The sequence below is a fragment of the Heterodontus francisci genome, chromosome 5 (genome assembly GCF_036365525.1).
Source record: "Heterodontus francisci isolate sHetFra1 chromosome 5, sHetFra1.hap1, whole genome shotgun sequence".
Lineage (NCBI taxonomy): Eukaryota > Metazoa > Chordata > Chondrichthyes > Heterodontiformes > Heterodontidae > Heterodontus > Heterodontus francisci.
Window position 1 is genome coordinate 139,804,396 of NC_090375.1, and position 21,983 is coordinate 139,826,378.

Sequence of the window (21,983 nt, forward strand, 5' to 3'; positions counted from 1 at the left end):
TTAACTTCTTACATGCTGTGAACATATAAAGAGCCAATCAGAGAGGTTTTCTCAAGTTTAACAAAGAAAGAGGTTAACTTTATTGTACTTAAACCGATCCAAGTAAAAAAAAATGCTCCAACTTTCACGTACACACACACAAATGGGTTACCGAGTGGGGTAGGATGAATTGGTCGAATTAGAATCCAGAGAAATAAAAGAGGTACACAGTCTGTAGAGATTGGTGACTCGGCTGGCTGCAGGCTGAATTTGGTGGTCGCGCCACTTTCCTTTGGTGGTCGTGAGGCTTCTGGTTTGAAGATGTGGGCACTGATTTGGTGGTCCTTTGGGAGACAACAATGCAGCTGATTTCCTTCGAGAGCCATGTTGAGCAATTGGGTTTGGGCATCAGCACAACTGGGGAACTCCAACTGCTCTGACTGGGCTCAATCAGCTTGTGCTCCAACATATACTGAATTTCTTTCAGAACCTGGGTCAGTTTCCTGGGACCTAAGCGATGAGGATTTTGCTTTTTGTGAGGGGTCTCTCCTACAGCCACATTATGTAGGGCTAGGGTTGTGCACCCTAGTTTGGCTCTGCAGATCTCTTTAAACGCTGTGAGCAGCCTTGTTAGGTCTCCTCTCTGTTTTATATTTACATAGTAGAGTACGGTGTCCAATCTCCCTAACATTTCAGTGTTAGCTAACCGGACAGTAGTGGGTTCAATTTGGGAATCCTCCAGGCCTCCATCTAACTCGTCCTCACTGTCCCTTTTACACTCCTCTTTCCTGACAGCTGTTCGTGCGCCGTTCTTGGAACATGGAGATGCATTCTAACAGGGAAGATTCGTCCCTGTGGCCTAAACACCTCTCTTTGATTAATTTAAGAGGACCTCTCACCTCATGTCCATAAACCAATTCAAAGGGACTAAAACCAGTGGAGTCATTTGGTGAGTCCCTGGTGACAAACAAAAGAAATCCCAGCCCTTTTTACCCAGTCATGGGGGTATTCATAGCAGTATGCCCTGATCATTGTCTTTGGGGTCTGATGGTGTCTCTCCAAAGCCCCTTGTGACTGCAGGTAGTAGGCTGAGGATTTTAGCTCGGCTATGCCCAGATTACTCACGACCTTTTAAAAAATACTGGACATAAAATTTGCGCCCTCAACCGACTAGATCTCGGCAGGCAGCCCTTATCGGGTGAAAAGTTGGTTTAGCCCCTCCACCACAACCTTGGCAGAAATAGTTCTGAGGCAGATGGCCTCTGGAAATCAGGTAGCCATATCCATAATGGTGAGAAGATATTGGTAGTGGCGGCCTCTCTAAGACCACTGGGAAAGCTACCACCTTCGCCCCTGCCAGATCAATACCAAGGAGCAGGTTGACCCCATCCACAGGTAAACTATTGACAATCCCATGATTACCAGTCCTGAAATAAGGTCGCACTCCAGGTGCACCAGACATAAAGGTATGGACATATACCTTCACCCGATACCATTCACTAATACCTTGGCATTCAATGTGCTCGCTGGGTGAAAGGTTATGCCTTTTCCCAACAGAAGGGATTGGGTGGCCCTTGTATCCCTAAAGTATGACTATGAGCTTACTTGCTTCACTCGAAGTGTTATTAGGTCACTTTTCCTCTGGACACAAAATCCTGGTAACTTTTTTTTTTATTTTTTTTTTATTTTTTTTTTATTTTTATTTTTTTATTTTTTTTTATTAGAGATACAGCACTGAAACAGGCCCTTCGGCCCACCGAGTCTGTGCCGACCATCAACCACCCATTTATACTTCTTTTGGGCCTCCTTATCTCGAGAGACAATGGATACGCGCCTGGAGGTGGTCAGTGGTTTGTGAAGCAGCGCCTGGAGTGGCTATAAAGGCCAATTCTGGAGTGACAGGCTCTTCCACAGGTGCTGCAGAGAAATTTGTTTGTTGGGGCTGTTGCACAGTTGGCTCTCCCCTTGCGCCTCTGTCTTTTTTCCTGCCAACTACTAAGTCTCTTCGACTCGCCACAATTTAGCCCTGTCTTTATGGCTGCCCGCCAGCTCTGGCGAATGCTGGCATTTTCCCACACTCTCTTGGCCAGTCTGAACATAGCAGTGGAAGCCTTACCCATGCGCTTGTTGATTTCTGCATCTAGAGACAGGTTACTGGTGATAGTTGAGCCTAGGTAGGTGAACTCTTGAACCACTTCCAGAGCGTGGTCGCCAATATTGATGGATGGAGCATTTCTGACATCCTGCCCCATGATGTTCGTTTTCTTGAGGCTGATGGTTAGGCCAAAATCATTGCAGGCAGACGCAAACCTGTCGATGAGACTCTGCAGGCATTCTTCAGTGTGAGATGTTAAAGCAGCATCGTCATTTATACTAATCCTACACTAATCCCATATTCCTACCAAACATCCCCACCTGTCCCTATATTTCCCTACCACCTACCTATACTAGTGACAATTTATAATGGTCAATTTACCTACCAACCTGCAAGTCTTTTGGCTTGTGGGAGGAAACCGGAGCACCCGGAGAAAACCCATGCAGACACAGGGAGAACTTGCAAACTCCACACAGGCAGTACCCAGAATCGAACCCGGGTCGCTGGAGCTGTGAGGCTGCAGTGCTAACCACTGCGCCACTGTGCCGCATGGCACTTCTGGATTTTAAGTTCTCCCACGCTCACAGCAATAAGTTTACAGGGACTGACTGCCACAGTGAGAGTCACAGCCTGGTCTGCAGTGCTTTCCATCAGGGTCCCTTTTCCTGCACTGGTCTGCTGTACCTAAACTAATCCTGTGGGTTTTCCTTGTAACTTCCAGCGGTCAGCTCAAAGGTGACCTGCCTTGTTGCAATGGAAACATACAGTCTTCCAGGCATCACTCCTGTTCTCAGCACCTTCCTTTTAGTCCTGAGGAGGTTTGAAGCTTTCCCTTCTTGCCCATGGCTGTTCACCCTCCTATCCCCCTCCCACCTGCTTTCCTTTTTCAAGTTTTTGGAGGTGGGGAAGGATTTCCCTTGGGGCAAGAGCTGGTAGACAAGCGCATAATCATTAGCCAGGATTGCTGCCTGCCTGGTTCTTGGAAACTTTTGTTCCTCCATGTGGGTTATTATAGAAAGGGGAAGTGGGTTTTCGAACTCAAAGAAAGATCATCTCTCTGAGGTTTTCATAGGTGGGCTCTATCTTAAGTGCCCATATGCATTAGTCAAAAGAAAGTTGCTTAACCCTTTCAAACTCGACGTAAGTTTGCTCACGCCGTTTTCAGAGAGCTCGGAATTTTTGGCATTTCGCCTCTGGTACCCGTAGATACGTACTCAGCATAGCATTTTTGGTCATCTTATATTTTGATGAACTTTTGTTGGACAATAGTGAATAAACTTCATGGGCTTTGCCTGTTAATTTGCTTTGCAGTAGCAGGGTCCAGCCCTCCGCTGGCCACTTCAACATTTTTTTTATTTGTTCGTGAGATGTGGGCGTCGCTGGCTAGGCCAGCAATTATTACCCATCCCTAATTGCTGTTACGAAGGTGGTGGTGAGCCACCTTCTTGAACCGCTGCAGTCCTTGGGGTATAAGTACACCCACAGTTCTGTAATGAAGGGAGTTCCAGGATTTGCTGAATGGAAGGCTGTGACTAGTGGTATTCCGCAGGGATCAGTGCTGGGACCTTTGCTGTTTGTATGATATATAAATGATTTGGAGGAAAATGTAGCTGGTCTGATTAGTAAGTTTGCGGATGACACAAAGGTTGGTGGAGTTGCGGATAGTGATGAGGATTGTCAGAGGATACAGCAGGATATAGATCGGTTGGAGATTTGGGAGGAGAAATGGCAGATGGAGTTTAATCCGGACAAATGTGAGGCAATTCATTTTGGAAGATCGAATACAGGTGGGGAGCATACAGTAAATGGCAGAACCCTTAGGAGTATTGACAGGCAGAGAGATCTGGGCGTACAGGTCCACAGGTCACTGAAAGTGGCAACGCAAGTGGATAAGGTAGTCAAGAAGGCATACGGCATGCTTGCCTTCATCGGTCGGGGCATAGAGTATAAAAATTGGCAAGTCATGCTGCAGCTGTACAGAACCTTAGTTAGGCCACACTTAGAATATTGCGTGCAATTCTGGTCGCCACACTACCAGAAGGATGTGGAGGCTTTGGAGCGTGTACAGAAGAGGTTTACCAGGATGTTGCCTGGTCTGGAGGGCATTAGCTATGAGGAGAGGTTGGATAAATTCGGATTGTTTTCACTGGAACAACGGAGGTGGAGGGGCGACATGATAGAGGTTTACAAAGTTATGAGTGGCATGGACAGAGTGGATAGTCAGAAGCTTTTTCCCAGGGTGGAAGAGTCAGTTACTAGGGGACATAGGTTTAAGGTGCGAGGGGCAAAGTTTAAAGGGGATGTGCGAGGCAAGTTCTTTACACAGAGGGTGGTGAATGCCTGGAACTTGCTGCCGGGGGAGGTGGTGGAAGCAGGTACAATAGCGACATTTAAGAGGCATCTTGACAAATACATGAAGAGGATGGGAATAGAGGGATACGGTCCCCGGATGTGCAGAAGGTTTTAGTTTGGACAGGCGTCAAGATCGGCGCAGGCTTGGAGGGCTGAATGGCCTGTTCCTGTGCTGTACTGTTCTTTGTTCTTTGGACCCCGCGACAGTGAAGGAATGGCGATATAGTTCCAAGTCAGAATGGTGTGAGACTTGGAAGGGAACTTGTAGGTGTTGGTGTTCCCCAGCATCTGCTGCCCTTCTCCTTCTAGGTGGTAGAGGTCACAGGTTTGGAAGGTGTTGTCAAAGGAGCCTTGGCGAGTTGTCACTTTGCATAGGTTTTGGACGGAGTGAATGTTGAAGGTTGTGAATGGGGTACCAATCAAGAAGGTTGCTTTGTCCTGGATGGTGTTGAGCTTCTTGACCGTTGTTGGAGCCGCACCCATCCAGGCAAGTGGAGAGTATTCCATCACACTCCTGACTGTTGCCTTGTAGATAGTGGACATGCACTGGGGAGACAGGAAATGAGATACTCGCCACAAGAGTTCCCAGCCTCTAACCTGCTCTTGTAGCCACAGCATTTATATGGCTGGTCCAGTTCAGCTTCTGGTCAATGTTGATGTTGATAGTGGGGGATTCTGCGATGGTAATGCCATTGAACATCAAGGGGAGATGGTTACATTCTCTCTTGTTGGAAATGGTCATTGCCTGGCACTTGTGTGATGCAAATGTAACTTGCCACTTATTAGCCCAAGCCTTGATGTTATACAGGTCTTGCTGCATATGGACATGGGCTGCTTCAGTATCTGAGGAGTTGCGAATGGTGAACATTGCGCAATCATCAGCAAACATCCCCTCTTCTGACCTTATGATGGAGGGAAGGTCATTGCTGAAGCAGCTGAAGATAGTTGGGCCTAGGACACTACCCTGAGGAGCTCCTGCAGTGATACCCTGGGACTGAGATGACTGACCTCCAACAACCACAACCATCTTCCTTTTTACTAGATATGATTCCAACCAGCAGAGAGTTTTCCCCTGATTCCCATTGGCTCAACTGTTCTGCAAGCTTTTCAGATGTGATGAAAAATGCTTCTGTATCCTTCTCATTGAACTTTGGTATCAATTAGGAGAACTTTAAGAGCTCAGCACTCGGTCCTGAGTTAGGGGTAGTTCCCTCATCAGCGGTGCCTTCATTTAGTACATCGGGACTTCCCTTATTCAGTTCGAGCTGTCTTAACTCTCTTTCCTCTTTCTCCTTCTTGAAAGCTCTTTATTTCTCCCTTTCCTGGAATTCTCTCTCCTCCTTCCATTTCTGGAGTTCTCTCTCCCTTTCCTTTTTTTTATTCTTGGAATTCTAACTCTAGTCTCTGCAGTTCAAGCTTTATCTTGGCTAATGCTATTCTGTCTGTATCAGATTCTATGCCTTTCCCCAGTTCTTCAGTTTCAATTTAAAAATGGTTGGGCACAAGTTTTAAGATTTCAGGTTTCCTAGATTTTGGTTAGATATTCATCTCTAAATGCCCAGCTAAGCTCCTTATCTCTTTTACAGATAGGGCTTTTAAACTGTCCCAATCTGTTCTAGCAAGGTACTGGCCTTGAATGTGGACATTTTAGTACTCTAGCACTGAACACCACAAGAAAACCTGAATTGAAGTTTTGAAAAAGATTATTGCTAGAGATCAATTTGGTTTCCCTCTTTCAATTTCTCATTTGTCTTTGGGTTTAATCATGGATGTAGAGCCCCCAAATTTCTGTTACGATCAGGTGAGGAGGGGTCGAAAGGCTCCCTCTTTTCCCTTTCCTTGTTTGATCACAACAAGTTTATTTCTTTTTTAAGTGGTTATACTTGCTAATTCAGTGAGTGTTTAGCTGCTTACACGCCGTGATCATAAAAAGAGCCAATCAGACAGGTTTTCTCAAGTTTAACAAAGAAAGAAGTTAACTTTGTTGCGCTTAAACCAGTCTAAATGAAAATGATAAAATACACTCCAACTTTCTCACTCATGCACACACACACAAAACACAGTTCAAAGAAATTAACCAGAGGTATACAGTCCATAAGAAGAATTGCATTGCCGTGACTGTCTGGCCATCAAGGTATGGAGCAGGTTTGATGGGAAAGCAGGTCTTTTCCTACTCGTCAATTTTGTATGCTCATATATTGATCTGATCACTGGTAGTCCAGCTGAAGAAAAGGTGTGGGTGAATGTCCAGCTGAACAATAATAATTGTATTTAGGGATAGTGGCCACATGGTGAGCATGTGTTCATCAAATCTTCAGTAGTCGGGGACAGATATATGGTTCATGATTGATACTTGCACATTTGACTTCTACATTAGGTCTAATAATCCAAAAGAAAGTGGACATGTGCCATTGAGCTGAGCCCTTTAACCCAATTTTGGAAAATTTTGTCCACAGATCAAAATGGTAGATGCTCTTATCTCACTGTTTAATTGTTTCATAATTTTAAGAAGCAATAAGAATTTGTACTGTTTGCTCTTCTATAATTAAGATGTGTTGGGTCCGTGGCAAGCTGGGAAATGCTGATTTCTTGCTCACCATGTAATCTTCAAGTTCAGAAAAACTGAATGGGAATCCAAAGGAAAAACCGTCCCACTCATTCCCAATGCATACAATTGATACGTTAGTACATAAATTTGGAGCAGCAATGAATGTTGAAAATATCTTGAAAATGTTGAAACTGAAATGAACAAAAAATCCCCAGTGACTCAGAATGTTGTGTGATTGTGAAGGATACAGAATAGAGAACATCTAGATTTCATCCTTGTCTGTGTTGTTATCTTTGTTCAGCTGATGCAGGACTAAAGGTTCTTCAATTGGCCAGAGCATTCCTAGACTAGGATAAGGAAAAATATTGGAAGTATTTCCCTTGCATATCACCATCAAGTAATCTCTACTGGACATACTTGCATGGAGATCAGTTAAAGACCAGATGCAATTAGCTGCCCAGGATCACATAGGGATGAAGATCGTTTGACAAGATACTAGATAGCTCTTGTTGCGACTCCAATAATAGTCACTGTCTTCAGGATAGAAGTAGCAAGAAGGGAAAATATACAAGAAAAAATAATAAACACAAATGTAAAAAGTATTTTTTGGGCTGGGGTTAACTGCAATTTCTGATGGCTTTATTTTCACACCAATTAAACTAAAAGTAAAGTATGATGATGTGCTGTGATCCAGAATTTTTTCACACTGACTAAGTAGAATATTACTCTGTGGACAGATAGGAAAATGGATTCTTTCATCCATGTGAAAGACTTTTCTCATTGCATTTTTATGGCACCTTAATACTTGTGGAATGAGAATATCAACATGCACTACCATTGATATACTACCCTATTGTGGTTCACTTTAACCAAAAGGAAATTCATAGACTGTCAGTTGATCCTTAAATTTTCAACATTACATTTTCTTAAACAGCCTAAGGTATTCAGTATTTGATTGTTACTTAAATCAGGACATTTTTATATCCAAAAATAACCAGTTTTCATTTTAAAATAATCTTGTCTTTGTTTTATTGACTTTATTGGACAATTACTTTGAATTCCATAACTCCTCCCCAAGTCAAGAAAGCTATTTTTCCCCCCATTAGTAAAACCATTTTCTCTGAACGAAATCTTTAATTATAGTGTCTCATTATTCTCCCTTCAGGTTACTGGATTTCAAAGAGGTTAATCAATTGCTATTTAATCCACATTTACCTGCATGACATAGAGATTGCTAAGATTCAGTGAATAATTTTAGAACCCAAGTCAACCATGAAATAATATCTAATTCCATTCATCTCAAACACCAATATTATTTATTGTACTGAATCCAATATGAACATCACTGTGACTAAATGTTTCATTATTATGTGCATGCCATTAACTCCAACTCCAACAACAACTGCATGTACAAGCAAACAAAAGCAGCTGACCACGTACCCACACACCTTGGCAGAGGTGCACTCCACACACGACGGCCACCTCCAAGACATGTGATCTGGGATGCACCTTCCAGACGGTAACCAGGAGTACAGGAAAAAGTTAGAGAATCACCAATTCCAAAAGATGTCCCTATACGTTTGCCAAATGTTGGATTTCCCGGGTCTTCACAGGGTTCCAAGTTGTATTCTGCCAATATCACCACAGAGATGTGTTAAGAAGCATACTTTTTCAAAAGTTTTCAAGGAAGAAAGCCATCCATAAGTTTAAACATCTAGAAGGGCTGAACCAGACTATTTAAAACTGTTATATTTAATTACACAAGTGGAAAATACAGGAAATGTCTTACAATTGGCACCTGAAATTTGAGATAGGTTAACATTTCAGGTTTGACCTCTCATCAGAACTGGATTAATAAGCCCAAGAATACTAAACAGAAGGGAAGAGAGAATAATAAGTAGAGGTCAAGAGTTTAAATATACTAACTACTTTTCAACATTTCCTGCAATTTATGTCTCTCCTGTGCTATAATTAAGAAGGATTACTTTCATATTCAAACCTTTTATTTCTTGATTAGTATTTCACATGCCTATTTTCTCACCTGAAAATGTAATATTAAATCCTTCATACGATATTGAAAAGTCTGAAATGAAGCGTAACTGAGCCTTGAAATTTCCATAGAGACCAGCATTAATTGGTGCAAGAAGTTCTGAGCCAGTCAGCCGTGCTAGAGGCTGTGTAAAGCTGCTGTTTTCTGTGATTAGAAAGTAGTCGTGATGATCCTCCAGGTGAAAGGTGTGAAAGGTGAACTGTACACCTACAGAAAAAGAAAATGGAATGAGTTAAAAGTCCCATTCCAAGTTCATTAGTGGCTTACAGTCAGACAGGAATCACTGATGCATTTTCTTTTATTGAACAGATGGTCGTTCAAACTAAAGCTTCCTCACCTGAAGATTATTCTTTATTCCAAAAACCCTGCTGCAGTCTGGCTCAACCACACTGGATTCATAAAATGGTTCATCAATGAATTGATTGGAATTTATTGAGAAATTTATTTGAACTAATAATCTGCTGAAGCAGCACTGGTAATACCCTATAAAACGATAATAAATGAATAGCCTGTGTATATTTTAACTCTCATTTATAGGGCAAATGAACACCCACTATGTGACGCGTGATACCGATAAATTAACAAGCCTTACACAGGTGCATTTTTCCATGGAATATTACTGGGAAAAATATCACAACTGTTAAAAAAAAATCTAAATAATTCCATTCCCTAGTAATGAAAACTAAATACAAAGCAGAAACTAAGTGGATCTGAATTGTACTCATGTAAGTTAATTTATGAAAATTGAATTCAAAAATGTTTATCCCATGAAACAAGGTGCAACAGCAGTTGATCCTGATAAGTTTGTTCTCATTAAGATCCTAAAATTTGGTAACCTGTAACCAAAATAGAGTAATGTGTAATCTTTGATGAATAAATGTCCATCCAATCCCCTGTGGTATAGTGATAAGGTGCATTGTCCTAACTGAACCATGTCCTCAAGCCGTTATCTTGTTTCACCTTTTCTCTTTCATATGTGCATGATTTCTTTGCTACCAACAAGGCAAACTTCAATAATCCACTCTTGTAATCAAGAAGTACAGATATACAAGATCCTGAATAAGGTCAGGAGGTTAAATCCTGGAAAAATGTGAGCACATTGTGAAACCAGCTCCAACCCACTGACTTCTGCATTTAACTCCAGTGCGTGCATGCAACCCCCTCAGGAGAGGAGGGTTGTCAATGTCATTATGCTAATCGCTCAGGTACAGCAATATTAACATGGCTTTTGCAATTTAACTGTGGATCCACATGTTTCCCAGGCTTCCTGGAACTCACCAGTGAAAGCAAGGCAAGAACACAATGGCACATGTGGAGCTGAAGACATGACAGGGAAACATGCCAATAGCACTGAGATATCACAGCTGCTTTCTTGCTTACTTCTGTAAAATACTTTGTTCCCAGTACTTCTGCTGAAAGGTTACTTTTACAACTTTGGAGGTTTGTACGTCTGATCTACATCTTGGAGCTCTGATCTATCAGATCAGTATGGGTGCCATTTATACCGTGTTACTTTGGACCTCAAATAAGGACCAAGATGACCAGCAGCACCAGCAGGTACAGACCTGCAGTTCCACAGAAGAGAGGGAATTCGCAGAGAGGTGTAGCTCACAGGAGACCATATCCAGCACACAGGCAGAGCATAAGCTTCCTTGACGTTGAAACACCAATGTCTCAGAAGGCTCAGGATATTGCATCAGGTGGTGGCAGACATTTGCAATCTGCTGGAACAAGTCCTGCTGCCAAGTGAACCTGGTGGCCATGCTTTATCAGTGGTTGTCAAAGTCTCCACCAACATCAAATTCTTTGCCTCTGGATCCTTCTATGGCTCTGACAGAGACATTTGCAGGATCTCCCAGTTGGTGGCACGCCAGGTGACAGATGGATTATTTGCAAGGGTGGTCAATTATGTCAACTTTGCCTGTGATAATGCCAGTCAGAACAAGCAGGCATTCGAGTTTGCGGCTCTGACTAGCTTCCCGTGGGTGCAGGGAGTCATCGACTCCATAAGTATGACAATTAAGGCACCAGCAGATCAGTGTGGGCTTCCACTCAATGTGCAGCTGGTATGCAACCACACAGACCATGTATGGTATTCTAGGGCAGCTGCCTTGAGGCTTTCGTCCTGCAGCAATCCACTCTCCCTGATCTTTTCACACCTTGGATCAGACTTCCCGGCAGGCTGCTCGAAAACTCACAAAATGTGTCTCCCATGAGAAACCCAACCAATGAAGCTCAAGAGCAATACAATGAAAGCCATATGACAAATAGATGTGCCATTAGGCAAGCCATCGGCATGCTGAAGATACACTTCAGATCTGGAGATCTGGAGGCACTTCAGTACGTACATGTCAGGTCCTCCAGAATGGTAGGGGTGCTCTGCACTCGGCACAATATTGCACAGCAGTGAGGATTGGCCCTGCGGGAAGAACAAGATGCAGAGCACAGAACCAGTTCAGACAATTCCAAGGAAGAGGAGGTGAAACATGGGCCAAAATTTTACCTTGTGGGAGAAGCCCTGCTCACCGGCAAAAAGTCGGGGGCGAGCCCGCCTCTGCCGGGCCTGGACGCCACGCAGCGATTTTGTGAGGCCCAGGCCATTCTTTGGAAGAGGTAAGGCCTTCCGCCCCTCTGAGGCAAGAAGTCCCACCTCTAAGAACAGGTGGCCAATCCCAATCGGGAAGGTCCGCCCCCAGCCCACAAGGAGGCCACCCAGTTAAACTGGGTGGCCTCCTCAGGTAGCAAGGTGGCTGTCAGCTGCTTGTAATATACCAACGGCAGCGGGAGGAGGTCTTTAAGTGGCAATTAATTGGCCTGGGGCAGGCGGGCCATTTGCCACCTCCTCCACCGCTAGTAAAATTGCAGCAGGGGCAGGGAGGCAACAGGAATGGCACCCCCTGCCTCCCGCTCAATTTTATAATTTTATTTCCCCCCCGCCCCCCAGCATCCCACTTGCCAGCCTACTCCCAGAGGGTTATAAAATTCTGGCCATAAAGTGGCCAATACACCAATAGTGGGGTTCAAGGATGCTTGGCATGCCCTCATTATTTAGTGGATTATTTAGGTTCCACCAGTCCACCCATGTGACATCTATGTGTAAAAGCCACTTTCCTATCCATGCTCCCAAATGACACGAACACAAAGCAGCCCTGGAAACAACCAAGCATCCCTTTCACAGTACCCCTTTGCTCGGCATCAATTCACATCTTATCTTTCATCACAGGTGAAAGGGACACTTGCCAGACAGCAATCAAAAATGGACAACCCAGGAAAGTGGTGGAAAGAAATAACATTTATGTGGCTCAAAAATAAAACATAAACTTAACAATCTAACATTGTGTATCATACGCACGTGCAAATCCTTGTACAAATACAAACCTTTTCTCTTCCTCTTCCGAGCAATTGTATGTGGGCCAACCCCTGTGGTTTCAGCAGAGGTAGAGGAAAGCTGTTTAGATCCCTGCTTTGACTGTTGAGATGCTCCTGACTGGCATTCTCTGGATTTTGGAGCCCATGAGGGGCCATCAGAACACAAGGCAACATGTGGGGTGCTGACCATTAATCCCTCCAAATTTTAATTGTTGTGCGGTGTCTGTTTATGTCAATGCACAGTAACTTTAAAATTTTTGGGGGGACAACTTGTGAACAGCTTATGCAGTACATTCTCGATTGCATGTGTGCAGTGTAGAAGGAACATTAGTACTGACTAGAGGGGTCAGCAGGTGAGAAGTGGAAGCACCACAGCAGAAGGTGGAATTTGAATTCAATTAATAAAAAAAATCTGGAATTAAAAAGCTAGACTAATGATGGCCAAGAAACCATTGTCGATTGTTGTAAAAACCCATCTGGTTCACTAATGTCCTTTAGGGAAGGAAATCTGCTGTCCTTACCTGGTCTGGCCTACATGTAACTCCAGACCCACAGCAATATGATTGACTCTTACATGCCCTCTGAAATGGCCTAGCAAGCCACTCAGTTGTATCTAACCGCTACGAAGTCAATAAAAAGGAATGAAACCGGACGGACCACCCGGCATCGACCTAGGCACCGGAAACCACAACGGCAAACCCAGCCCTGTCGACCCTGCAAAGTCCTCCTTACTAACATCTGGGGGCTTGTGCCAAAGTTGGGAGAGCTTCTCGGAGACTAGTCAAGCAACAGCCTGACATAGTCATAGTCACAGAATCATACCTGACAGACAATGTCCCAGACACTGCCATCACCATCCCCGGGTATGTCCTGCCCCACCGAAAGGACAGACCCACCAGAGGTAGTGGCACAGTGGTATACAGTAAGGAGGGAGTTGCCCTGGGAGTCCTCAACATCGACTGTGGACCCCATGAAGTCTCATGGCATCAGATCAAACATGGACAAAGTAACCTCCTACTGATTACCACCTACCGCCCTCCCTCAGCTGACGAGTCAGTACTCCTCCATGTTGAACAGCACTTGGAGGAAGCACTGAGGGTGGCGGGGGCACGGAATGTAATCTGGGTGGGGGACTTCAATGTCCATCACCAAGAGTGGCTCAGTAGCACCACTACTGACCAAGCTGGCCGAGTCCTAAAGGACGTATCTGCTAGACTGGGTATGCGGCAGGTGGTGAAGGAACCAACAAGAGGGGAAAACATACTTGACCTCGCCCTCACCAATCTACCTGCCGCAGATGCATCTGTCCATGACAGTATTGGTAGGAGTGACGACCGCACAGTCCTTGTGGAGACGAAGTCTCGCCTTCACATTGAGGATACCCTGTGTGGCACTATCACCGTGCTAAATGGGATAGATTTCGAACAGATCTAGCAATGCAAAACTGGGCATCCATGAGATGCTGTGGGCCATCAGCAGCAGTAGAATTGTACTCAAGTACAATCTGTAACCTCATGGCCCGGCATATCCCCCACTCTATCATTATCATCAAGCCAGGAAACCAACCCTGGTTCAATGAAGAGTGCAGGAGAACATGCCAGGAGCAGCACCAGGCATACCTCAAAATGAAGTGTCAACCTGGTGAAGCTACAACACAGAACTATCTGCGTACCAAACTGCATGAGCAGCATGCGATAGACAGAGCTAAGCGATCCCATAACCAATGGATCAGATCTAAGCTCTGCAGTCCTGCCACATCCAGCCGTGAATGGTGGTGGACAATTAAACAACTAACTGGAGGAGGTGGCTCCACCAATATCCCCATCCTCAAAGATGGGGGAGCCCAGCACATCAATGTGAAAAATAAGGCTGAAGCATTTACAACAATCTTCAATCAGAAGTGCCGAGTTGATGATCCATCTTGGTCTCCTCCTGAAGTCCCCAGCATCACAGATGCCAGACTTCAGCCAATTCGATTCACTCCGCGTGATATCGAGAAACGACTGAAGGCACTGGATACTGCAAAGGCTATAGACCCTGACAATATTCCGGCAATAGTACTGAAGACCTGTGCTCCAGAACTTGCCATGCCCCTAGCCAATCTGTTCCAGTACAGCTACAACACTGGCATCTACCCTGCAATGTGGAAAATTGCCCGGGTATTTCCTGTACACAAAAAACAGAACAAGTCCAACCCCGCCAATTACCGCCCCATCAGCCGACTCTCAATCATCAGTAAAGTGATGGAAGGTGTCATCAACAGTGCCATCAAGAGGCACTTGCTTAGCAATAACCTGCTCAATAGCGCTCAGTTTGGGTTCCGCCAGGGCCACTCAGCTCCTGACCTCATTACACCCTTGGTTCAAACATGGACAAAAGAGCTGAACTCAAGAGGTGAGGTAAGAGTGACTGCCCTTGACATCAAGGCAGCATTTGACAGAGTATGGCATCAAGGAGCCCTAGCAAAACTGAGGTCAATGGGAATCAGGGGGAAAACCCTCCGCTGGCTGCAGTCATACCTAGCGCAAAGGAAGATGGTTTTGGTTGTTGGAGGTCAATCATCTGAGCTCCAGGACATCACTGCAGGAGTTCCTCAGGGTAGTGTCCTAGGCCCAACCATCTTCAGCTGCTTCATCAATGACCTTCCTTCAAATCATAAGGTCAGAAGTTGGGATGTTCGTTGATGATTGCACAATGTTCAACACCATTCGTGACTCCTCAGATACTGAAGCAGTCCATGTAGAAATGCAGCAAGACCTGGACAATATCCAGGCTTGGACTGATAAGTGGCAAGTAACATTCGCGCCACACAAGTGCCAGGCAATGACCATCTCCAACGAGAGAGAATCTAACCATCTTCCCTTGACATTCAATGACATTACCATCGCTGAATCCCCCACTATCAACATCCTAGGGGCTACCATTGACCAGAAACTGAACTGGAGTAGCCATATAAATACCCCCGTGGCTACAAGAGCAGGTCAGAGACTAGGAATCCTGAAGCGAGTAACTCACCTCCTGACTCCCCAAAGCCTGTCCACCATCTACAAGGCACAAGTCAGGAGTGTGATGGAATACTCTCCACCTGCCTGGATGGGTGCAGCTCCAACAACACTCAAGAAGCTCGACATCATCCAGGATAAAGCAGCCTGCTTGACTGGCACCCCATCTATAAACATTCACTCCCTCCACCACCGATGCACAGTGGCAGCAGTGCATACCATCTACAAGATGCACTGCAGCAATGCACCAAGGCTCCTTAGACAGCATCTTCCAAACCCACGACCTCTACCAACTAGAAGGGCAAGGGCAGCAAATACATGGGAACACCACCACCTGCAAGTTCCCCTCCAAGTCACACACCGTCCTGACTTGGAACTATATCGCCATTCCTTCACTGTCGCTGGGTCAAAATCCTGGAACTCCCTTCCTAACAGCACTGTGGGTGTACCTACCCCAAATGGACTGCAGCGGTTTAAGAAGGTAGCTCACCACCACCTTCTCAAGGGCAATTAGGGATGGGCAATAAATGCTGACCTGGCCAGCGACGCCCACATCCCATGAATGAATTTAAAAAAAACTTTGTGCAGAATCCCCACTTCCATGTCCCCTTTCACCATCAGCCTTTTCATGGCCCATCCATGCTTCCCTGTCAGCAATGAACTGGAGAACACTTTGTTGCAGTTCAGTAGGGTGATGAAAGGCCAAGGCTAGGGTATCATTCATCCTATTCAAAGTGGCATTCATAGTGTGCAAGCCATTGCTGAAGGCCTGATTGCTGTGTTTGATGCTCCATGTAAGTGACCACTCTTTCCATGGACCAAGACATACTTGCAGAGATCCTGCAACATCATGCTTGAGGCAGACCTCTCCAATCTCTCTGCTAGTGTGCACAGTGCAGCTGGAATGCCTGCAAGTACATCACTTTTTTTTTTGCTGATTCTCCAGAAACATCCTATTTGTTAACAGCCTCCAAAGAACAGCATTTGTGACCAGTTATGCAGAACTTGGATCATCCTGTGGCCTCCGACGCAGACTCTCCATTGGTGTCCCTGTCTCCCCGACCTGCTCTTGCTCACATAGGCGAGTCGCTAGTTGAAACCCCAACTATCTGCCTTGTCGAGAATATCTGAGTTGGTGCATGGTCTGCATTAGTCCTATGACAGTGCACCCTCAGCAGAAGCGACCTTCTCTGAGGGGTTGTCATCATCTTCCTGAATCACCTCCTGTGGGACGCTTAAAGGTCCAGTGAGAAATTAAAGACATGAATCAGAACTGTGAAGAAAGGAACGTTTTAAGTGATCATTATGCACATAGAATCATACACTCACTTCTGACATCATGTCAACTTAATGAGTGTTGCATAACATGTGGCTGTCTGGTGTTTAATTCTTTCACCAGGTAACTGGAAAGCCCCCCAACTCCGACAACCAGGCACACGGAGATGTCCAGTGTCTCCTCCTCTGGAGCAATCAGTTGCAAGAGGGCTGGAGGGCCACTGCTGGTTCTCTGCCTCTCCCTCATGTTCTGTGCTCTCTTCTTCAAGGAGGGAAAGAAGAAACATATGAGTGAATAATCGCATGTGTTGAACAGATGGATGGAGAGCATTTATTGAGGGTGATGATGAGGAAGAGATATTACACTGCATAAGGTTGAGGATGATTGTCAGTAGTGGTGGACAGATGGGGATGTGAGAAAGTGCATTTACAGAGAAGAATGGGTGTACTTGCAAGGTAAGTTGGTATGAGCAATGATATGCTGGAGTAAGCTTGAGAAGGCAGAATGAGGAAGTTGCTCTGATACACACATCAGCATGTAAGCGAATATGCCTCTCTACTCACCTTTACTGCCCTGCTTAGCTCATTAAGCTGCTTTCTGCTTTGAATCCATGAGTGTGGTACTATGTTCCTGCTGCTGGCCTCACAGGCAACCTCCAGCCATGCCTTCATTGCTTCACCTGCAGGCTTCTTCCTCCCATCAGTAGGCAAGAGTGTCTCCCTTTGGGTCCTTACACCAACCAACAGCACCCCCCCCACCCCCCGCACCACATTCAGACAGCAGTCACTAAAATAAGGTACAGGTTTTCAACATCTGCACTTCATTTTTCTAATTACTTCTGTGTCCTCCCAACACTATCAAGTTGTTTCAGTTCGAGAGTATTCTTTTAAATCCCTCAAGCGATCTGCATCAAACCCTTTCATGTCAATTGGTCAGGAAACCCAGAAATGGTAAGGTAAGAGTTAGAAGCCATTCAAGACACACTGCATTTACTTCTGGGCTTCCCATGCACTACTGGAGCCCTCCAGGACCCCCACCTCCACCACTCCCCCAACCTGTCTGGTTTCCAATACAGCACAAACTTAAATGCTAACCCATAATCAGTGTCACAAATGTATTGCACCATGGGGTATTCCCACAGAATTCACTCCTCACCCTTCCACCTTCAACATTTGGTGGATTCTCTGACATGTCACCAATTTAGATCGACAGCCATTATATGGAAGTTATTAAGAATTTGAAAGTGGTTAAAAATAAAAATCCAGTGTTATTTGTAATGCATCCAACAGTTCAACACATTGCTGGTGAATTGCATGTAAGTTTTTAATTAGGTTTATATCTCAAATCAGTCTTCTTGATAGACTAAATCTATTCTACTTGCTGAGAAAAAAAAGACTTTAGGATGAATATAGATTCTTATTTGCTTATTTCAAAATCTTGCAGAAGTGATAGATGCAGTATAGCAGGTGTAACAGGCACTTCAGCAGCCAATATCTCAAAAACTGGTCTTGGCCAATCTATATTATGATTTGATGGGCTGGGAGGCAGGAAGACTGGCAAAATGGTGGGAGAAGGTATCAGGAGGGGAGCCCGAAGTTTTCCCACTACCATGCCATATTGCGAGCAGTGGGAAGGTTGGCGAATCAGCTGCCCAATGGGTGGCCAACTGAGCCACTGAAGTGGCCAAATTAAGAGCCACTTCCCACATCCACAGGCATTTTCCCTAGTGAGGAGGGCCCGCTTCCGTGTGGGGAGACCGCCAAGTGAAGCCTGCCAGCTTCCCAGCAGGCTCTGTGACGGGGCTCTAATTTATGGGTACTCCATGGCCCATGGAGGTGCCCAGATCTCCGCTGCTGGTGCAGGAACACCCCCAGCACAGTTGCCGGGGCCTTCCTACCTGGCCTTGGCTTCCCCTAACAGTACTTACCTCTCTTCGAGAGTGCCCCATCATTGAGACGCCGTCTCCCTGTAGCTACAGTCTCATCATTGGCCACTGCTAGCAGTGGTACTGCTGAGCTGCTGGCCCGCTGATTGGACTAGCAGCTCTTGTGGATGGACCGTCGTCCTTAATTGGATGGCAGCCACTTAATTGGCTACCGCCATAAAAATTCCACCCTGGGTCCCTCTGCCTGCCAAAGTGGAGTTGCTTCCCTCTTTTGATCCCAGCGGTGGGGCTTCTGCCCTCTCCACAAAATTTTGCCTCATAGTAACATTCAAAGGAAATTAGATACATTCTTCAAAAGCAAACACTTGCAGAACTATGGTGAAAGAGCAAGGGTGCCGGACTAATTGGATCGCTCTTTCAAAAGAAATGGCACAAGCACGATAGGCTGAATGGCCTTCAGGGCTGTTTGATTCTCTGACTCTAATATATTTTATTTATTTCTTTATAATGAAAATGAAGAAACTGAAAAATGCACTAACAGTGATTTGATTTTAGTAAGTTGTGCAGCACTAGTGGTTCCATATTTCTTGCATTTTCCTTCACATTTACCACCTGTCTGTTGTGAACCCCTCTGTCTTCATTGTTGATATGTTGTGCTGTTAACGACTTTCCTTGATGAAGGAGTCATGAGTTGGATGGCTGAATAATCAACTCTGATGTTACAGGTGCACAGAAGGTGCATCATCTTTAACTGTGACTAACATTGATGAGTTTGCATCACTGCGAGGGGTCTCTGGTATTGTAGTGGTTATGTCCTTAATGCTTTCTATCATCTGTATAGGGCTGTTGAAATTAGCTCCTGCTGCCTTAAATTATGCAACTCCACCATGACTATTGATGGACAACATCCTTTCACAATAGATACTGAACTGTGTGAGCACAAAGAAATGGGTACCAATAAGGTTTCAGAATCCCTCCATGATGTTTGCTTTTACCAGTTCTCCAAGCAAGTGGAAACTGGCAGTATCTGAAGTCATCACTGTAGGTGCTAGTGATGTTGCCATCTTCACAATGATAGCTAGCAATGCAGATAACTGTTGACTTTATTGATGGGAATACATATCTGTACATTGAACTCATCAAAACTAGCTAATGATCTTGTGATATTGTACATAAGGAGTCAAATTATTTCTCAATCTGGTTCTTCTGCTTTGTCAAAGTCAGCTTAAAATCTTGGACACTGAAGTCTGTATCCCAATACAACTTAGTAGGGTTATTCAGCATGCTGGAGCTCCATTCATAACCAGATAGCCTCTCCTAAGGGTAAGCAGTACAGAGTCCAGCTCTACAGAGTACTGCTTCAACAGCATCCTTAACTCAGGGAATTCGGTGCAGTGAGGGAAGAGCTGCTATTTTGGTCTTTTGCAAAACAAGAAGCAGTCTGACTTAGGGACTGGGTGACAGCGATTCATGAGCGCTGAAGTCTCGAGGCATGAATTAGGTGAAGAGGGAGGCATTTATCTATAATACAGAGAGACTCACTGGCAGCAGCAGCACAGCGGACCTATATAGAGACTGAGCACTACGATTGAGGAGCTGCAGCCGGGGAGAGAGCCTCCAGCAAAATCTCTGACAACAAAAGCAACATCTTGACGTCCCAACCAGGGAAGAATCCAATTGGTGAGTAGCTGGTAAGTGTTTCTAGATTATAGTCTGGAAAGTAAAGGCATGGTAGGGAACATCAGCCCTGTGGAATGCACATCCTGTGCCATGTGGGAAATCTTGGATGCTTCTTGGGGCCTGGACGACCACATGTGCAGGAAGTGTTGTCAGCTAGAGCAGCTTGAGCTTCGGCTTTCAGCGGTTGAGTGGTGGCTGGAGTCACCACGGGACATCTGCGAGGCTGAGGGCGTAACACATTTCTGGAGGTGGTTACCCTGCAGCTTAAAAATGTGCAGGCAGAGAGGAATGAGTGACCACCAGAAGGACAAGGAGGACTAGGCAGGGCAGGGATCCCATGAGTGCATTTTGCTCTTCAACCTGTATTCACTTCTAAAAACTGGTGAAAGTGATGGTTCCTCTGGGGAATGCAGGCAGAGCCAAGACCATGGCGCCATCAGTGGTTGGGAGAAGGAGAGTTGGAGGAAGAAGAGTGGAACAGCAATAGTAGTAGGGGAATTTGGTCGTGAGGGGAACAGACAGGCGCTTCTGTGGCCACAGACATGACTCCAGGATGGTATGTTGTCACCCTGGTGCCAGGGTCAAGGATGTCACTGAGTGGCTGCGGGACATTCTGAGGGGGGTGAGTAGACAGCCAGAGGTCGTGGTCCATATCGTCAGTAATGGAATTATGGAATCAAAGAATTGTTACAGTGCAGAAGGAGGTCATTTGGCCCATCAGGTGTGAGCCGGCTCTCTGAATGAGCAATTCACCTAGTGCCACACCCCCGCCTTCTCCCCGTAACCCTGCATAATCTTCCTTTTCAGATAACAGTCTAATTCCCTTTTGAATGCTTGAATTGAACCTGTCTCCACTACGCTCTCAGGCAGTGCATTCCAGACCTTAACTACTCTCTGCGTGAAAAAGTTTTTCCTCGTGTCACTATTGCTTCTTTTGTCAATTACTTGAAATATGTGCCTTCTCGTTCTTGTTCCTTTCACGAGTGGGAACAGTTTCTCTCTATCTACTCTGTCCAGACCCCTCATGATTTTGAATACTTCTATCAAATCTCCCCTTAGCCTTCTCCTCTCCAAGGAAAACAGTCCCAATTTCTCCAATCTATCTTCATAACTGAAGTTCTTCATCCCTGCAACCATTCTTGTGACTCTTCTCTGTATTCGCTCCAATGCCTTTACATCTTTTCTAAAATGCAGCACCCAGAACTGGACACAATACCCCAGCTGAGGCCAACTGGTACCTTATAAAAGTTCAACATAACCTCCTTTCTCTTGTACTCCATGCCCCTATTAATAAAGCCCAGGATACAGTATAAAAACAAGAAATGCTAGAAATACTCAGCAGGTCTGGCAGCACCTATCCACAGATGCTGCCAGACCTGCTGAGTATTTCCAGCATTTCTTGTTTTTATTTCAGATTTCCAGCATCCGCAGTATTTTGCTTTTATTCCAGGATACGGTATGCTTTGGTAACCACACTCTCAATCTGTCCTACCACCTTCAATGAATAATGCACATATACACCCAGGTCCCTTTGCTCCTGCATCCCCATTAGAATTATACCCTTTATTTTAAGTTGTCTCTCCATGTTCTTCCTATCAAAATGAATCACTTCATATTTCTCCACATTGAACCTCATCTGCCACTTATCCGCCCATTCCACAAAATTGTCTGTCCTTTTGAAGTTCCACACTATCCTCCTCACAGTTCACAATGCTTCTAAGTTTCACATCATCTGCAAATTTTGAAA

General features: G+C 45.1%; 1 protein-coding gene across 1 annotated transcript in view; it reads right to left on the reverse strand.

Moving 5' to 3' along the window:
- The window catches only part of csmd3b (CUB and Sushi multiple domains 3b), a 2,327,439-nt gene that overhangs the window by 547,232 nt on the left and 1,758,224 nt on the right, over window positions 1-21,983 (reverse strand). Inside the window, exons 20-21 of the mRNA XM_068032163.1 lie at window positions 9,016-9,231; window positions 8,415-8,603 (exon numbers count right to left, since the gene is read on the reverse strand). Of these exons, the coding sequence (XP_067888264.1) occupies window positions 8,415-8,603; window positions 9,016-9,231 (405 nt within the window). The remainder of the gene's footprint in view (window positions 1-8,414; window positions 8,604-9,015; window positions 9,232-21,983) is intronic.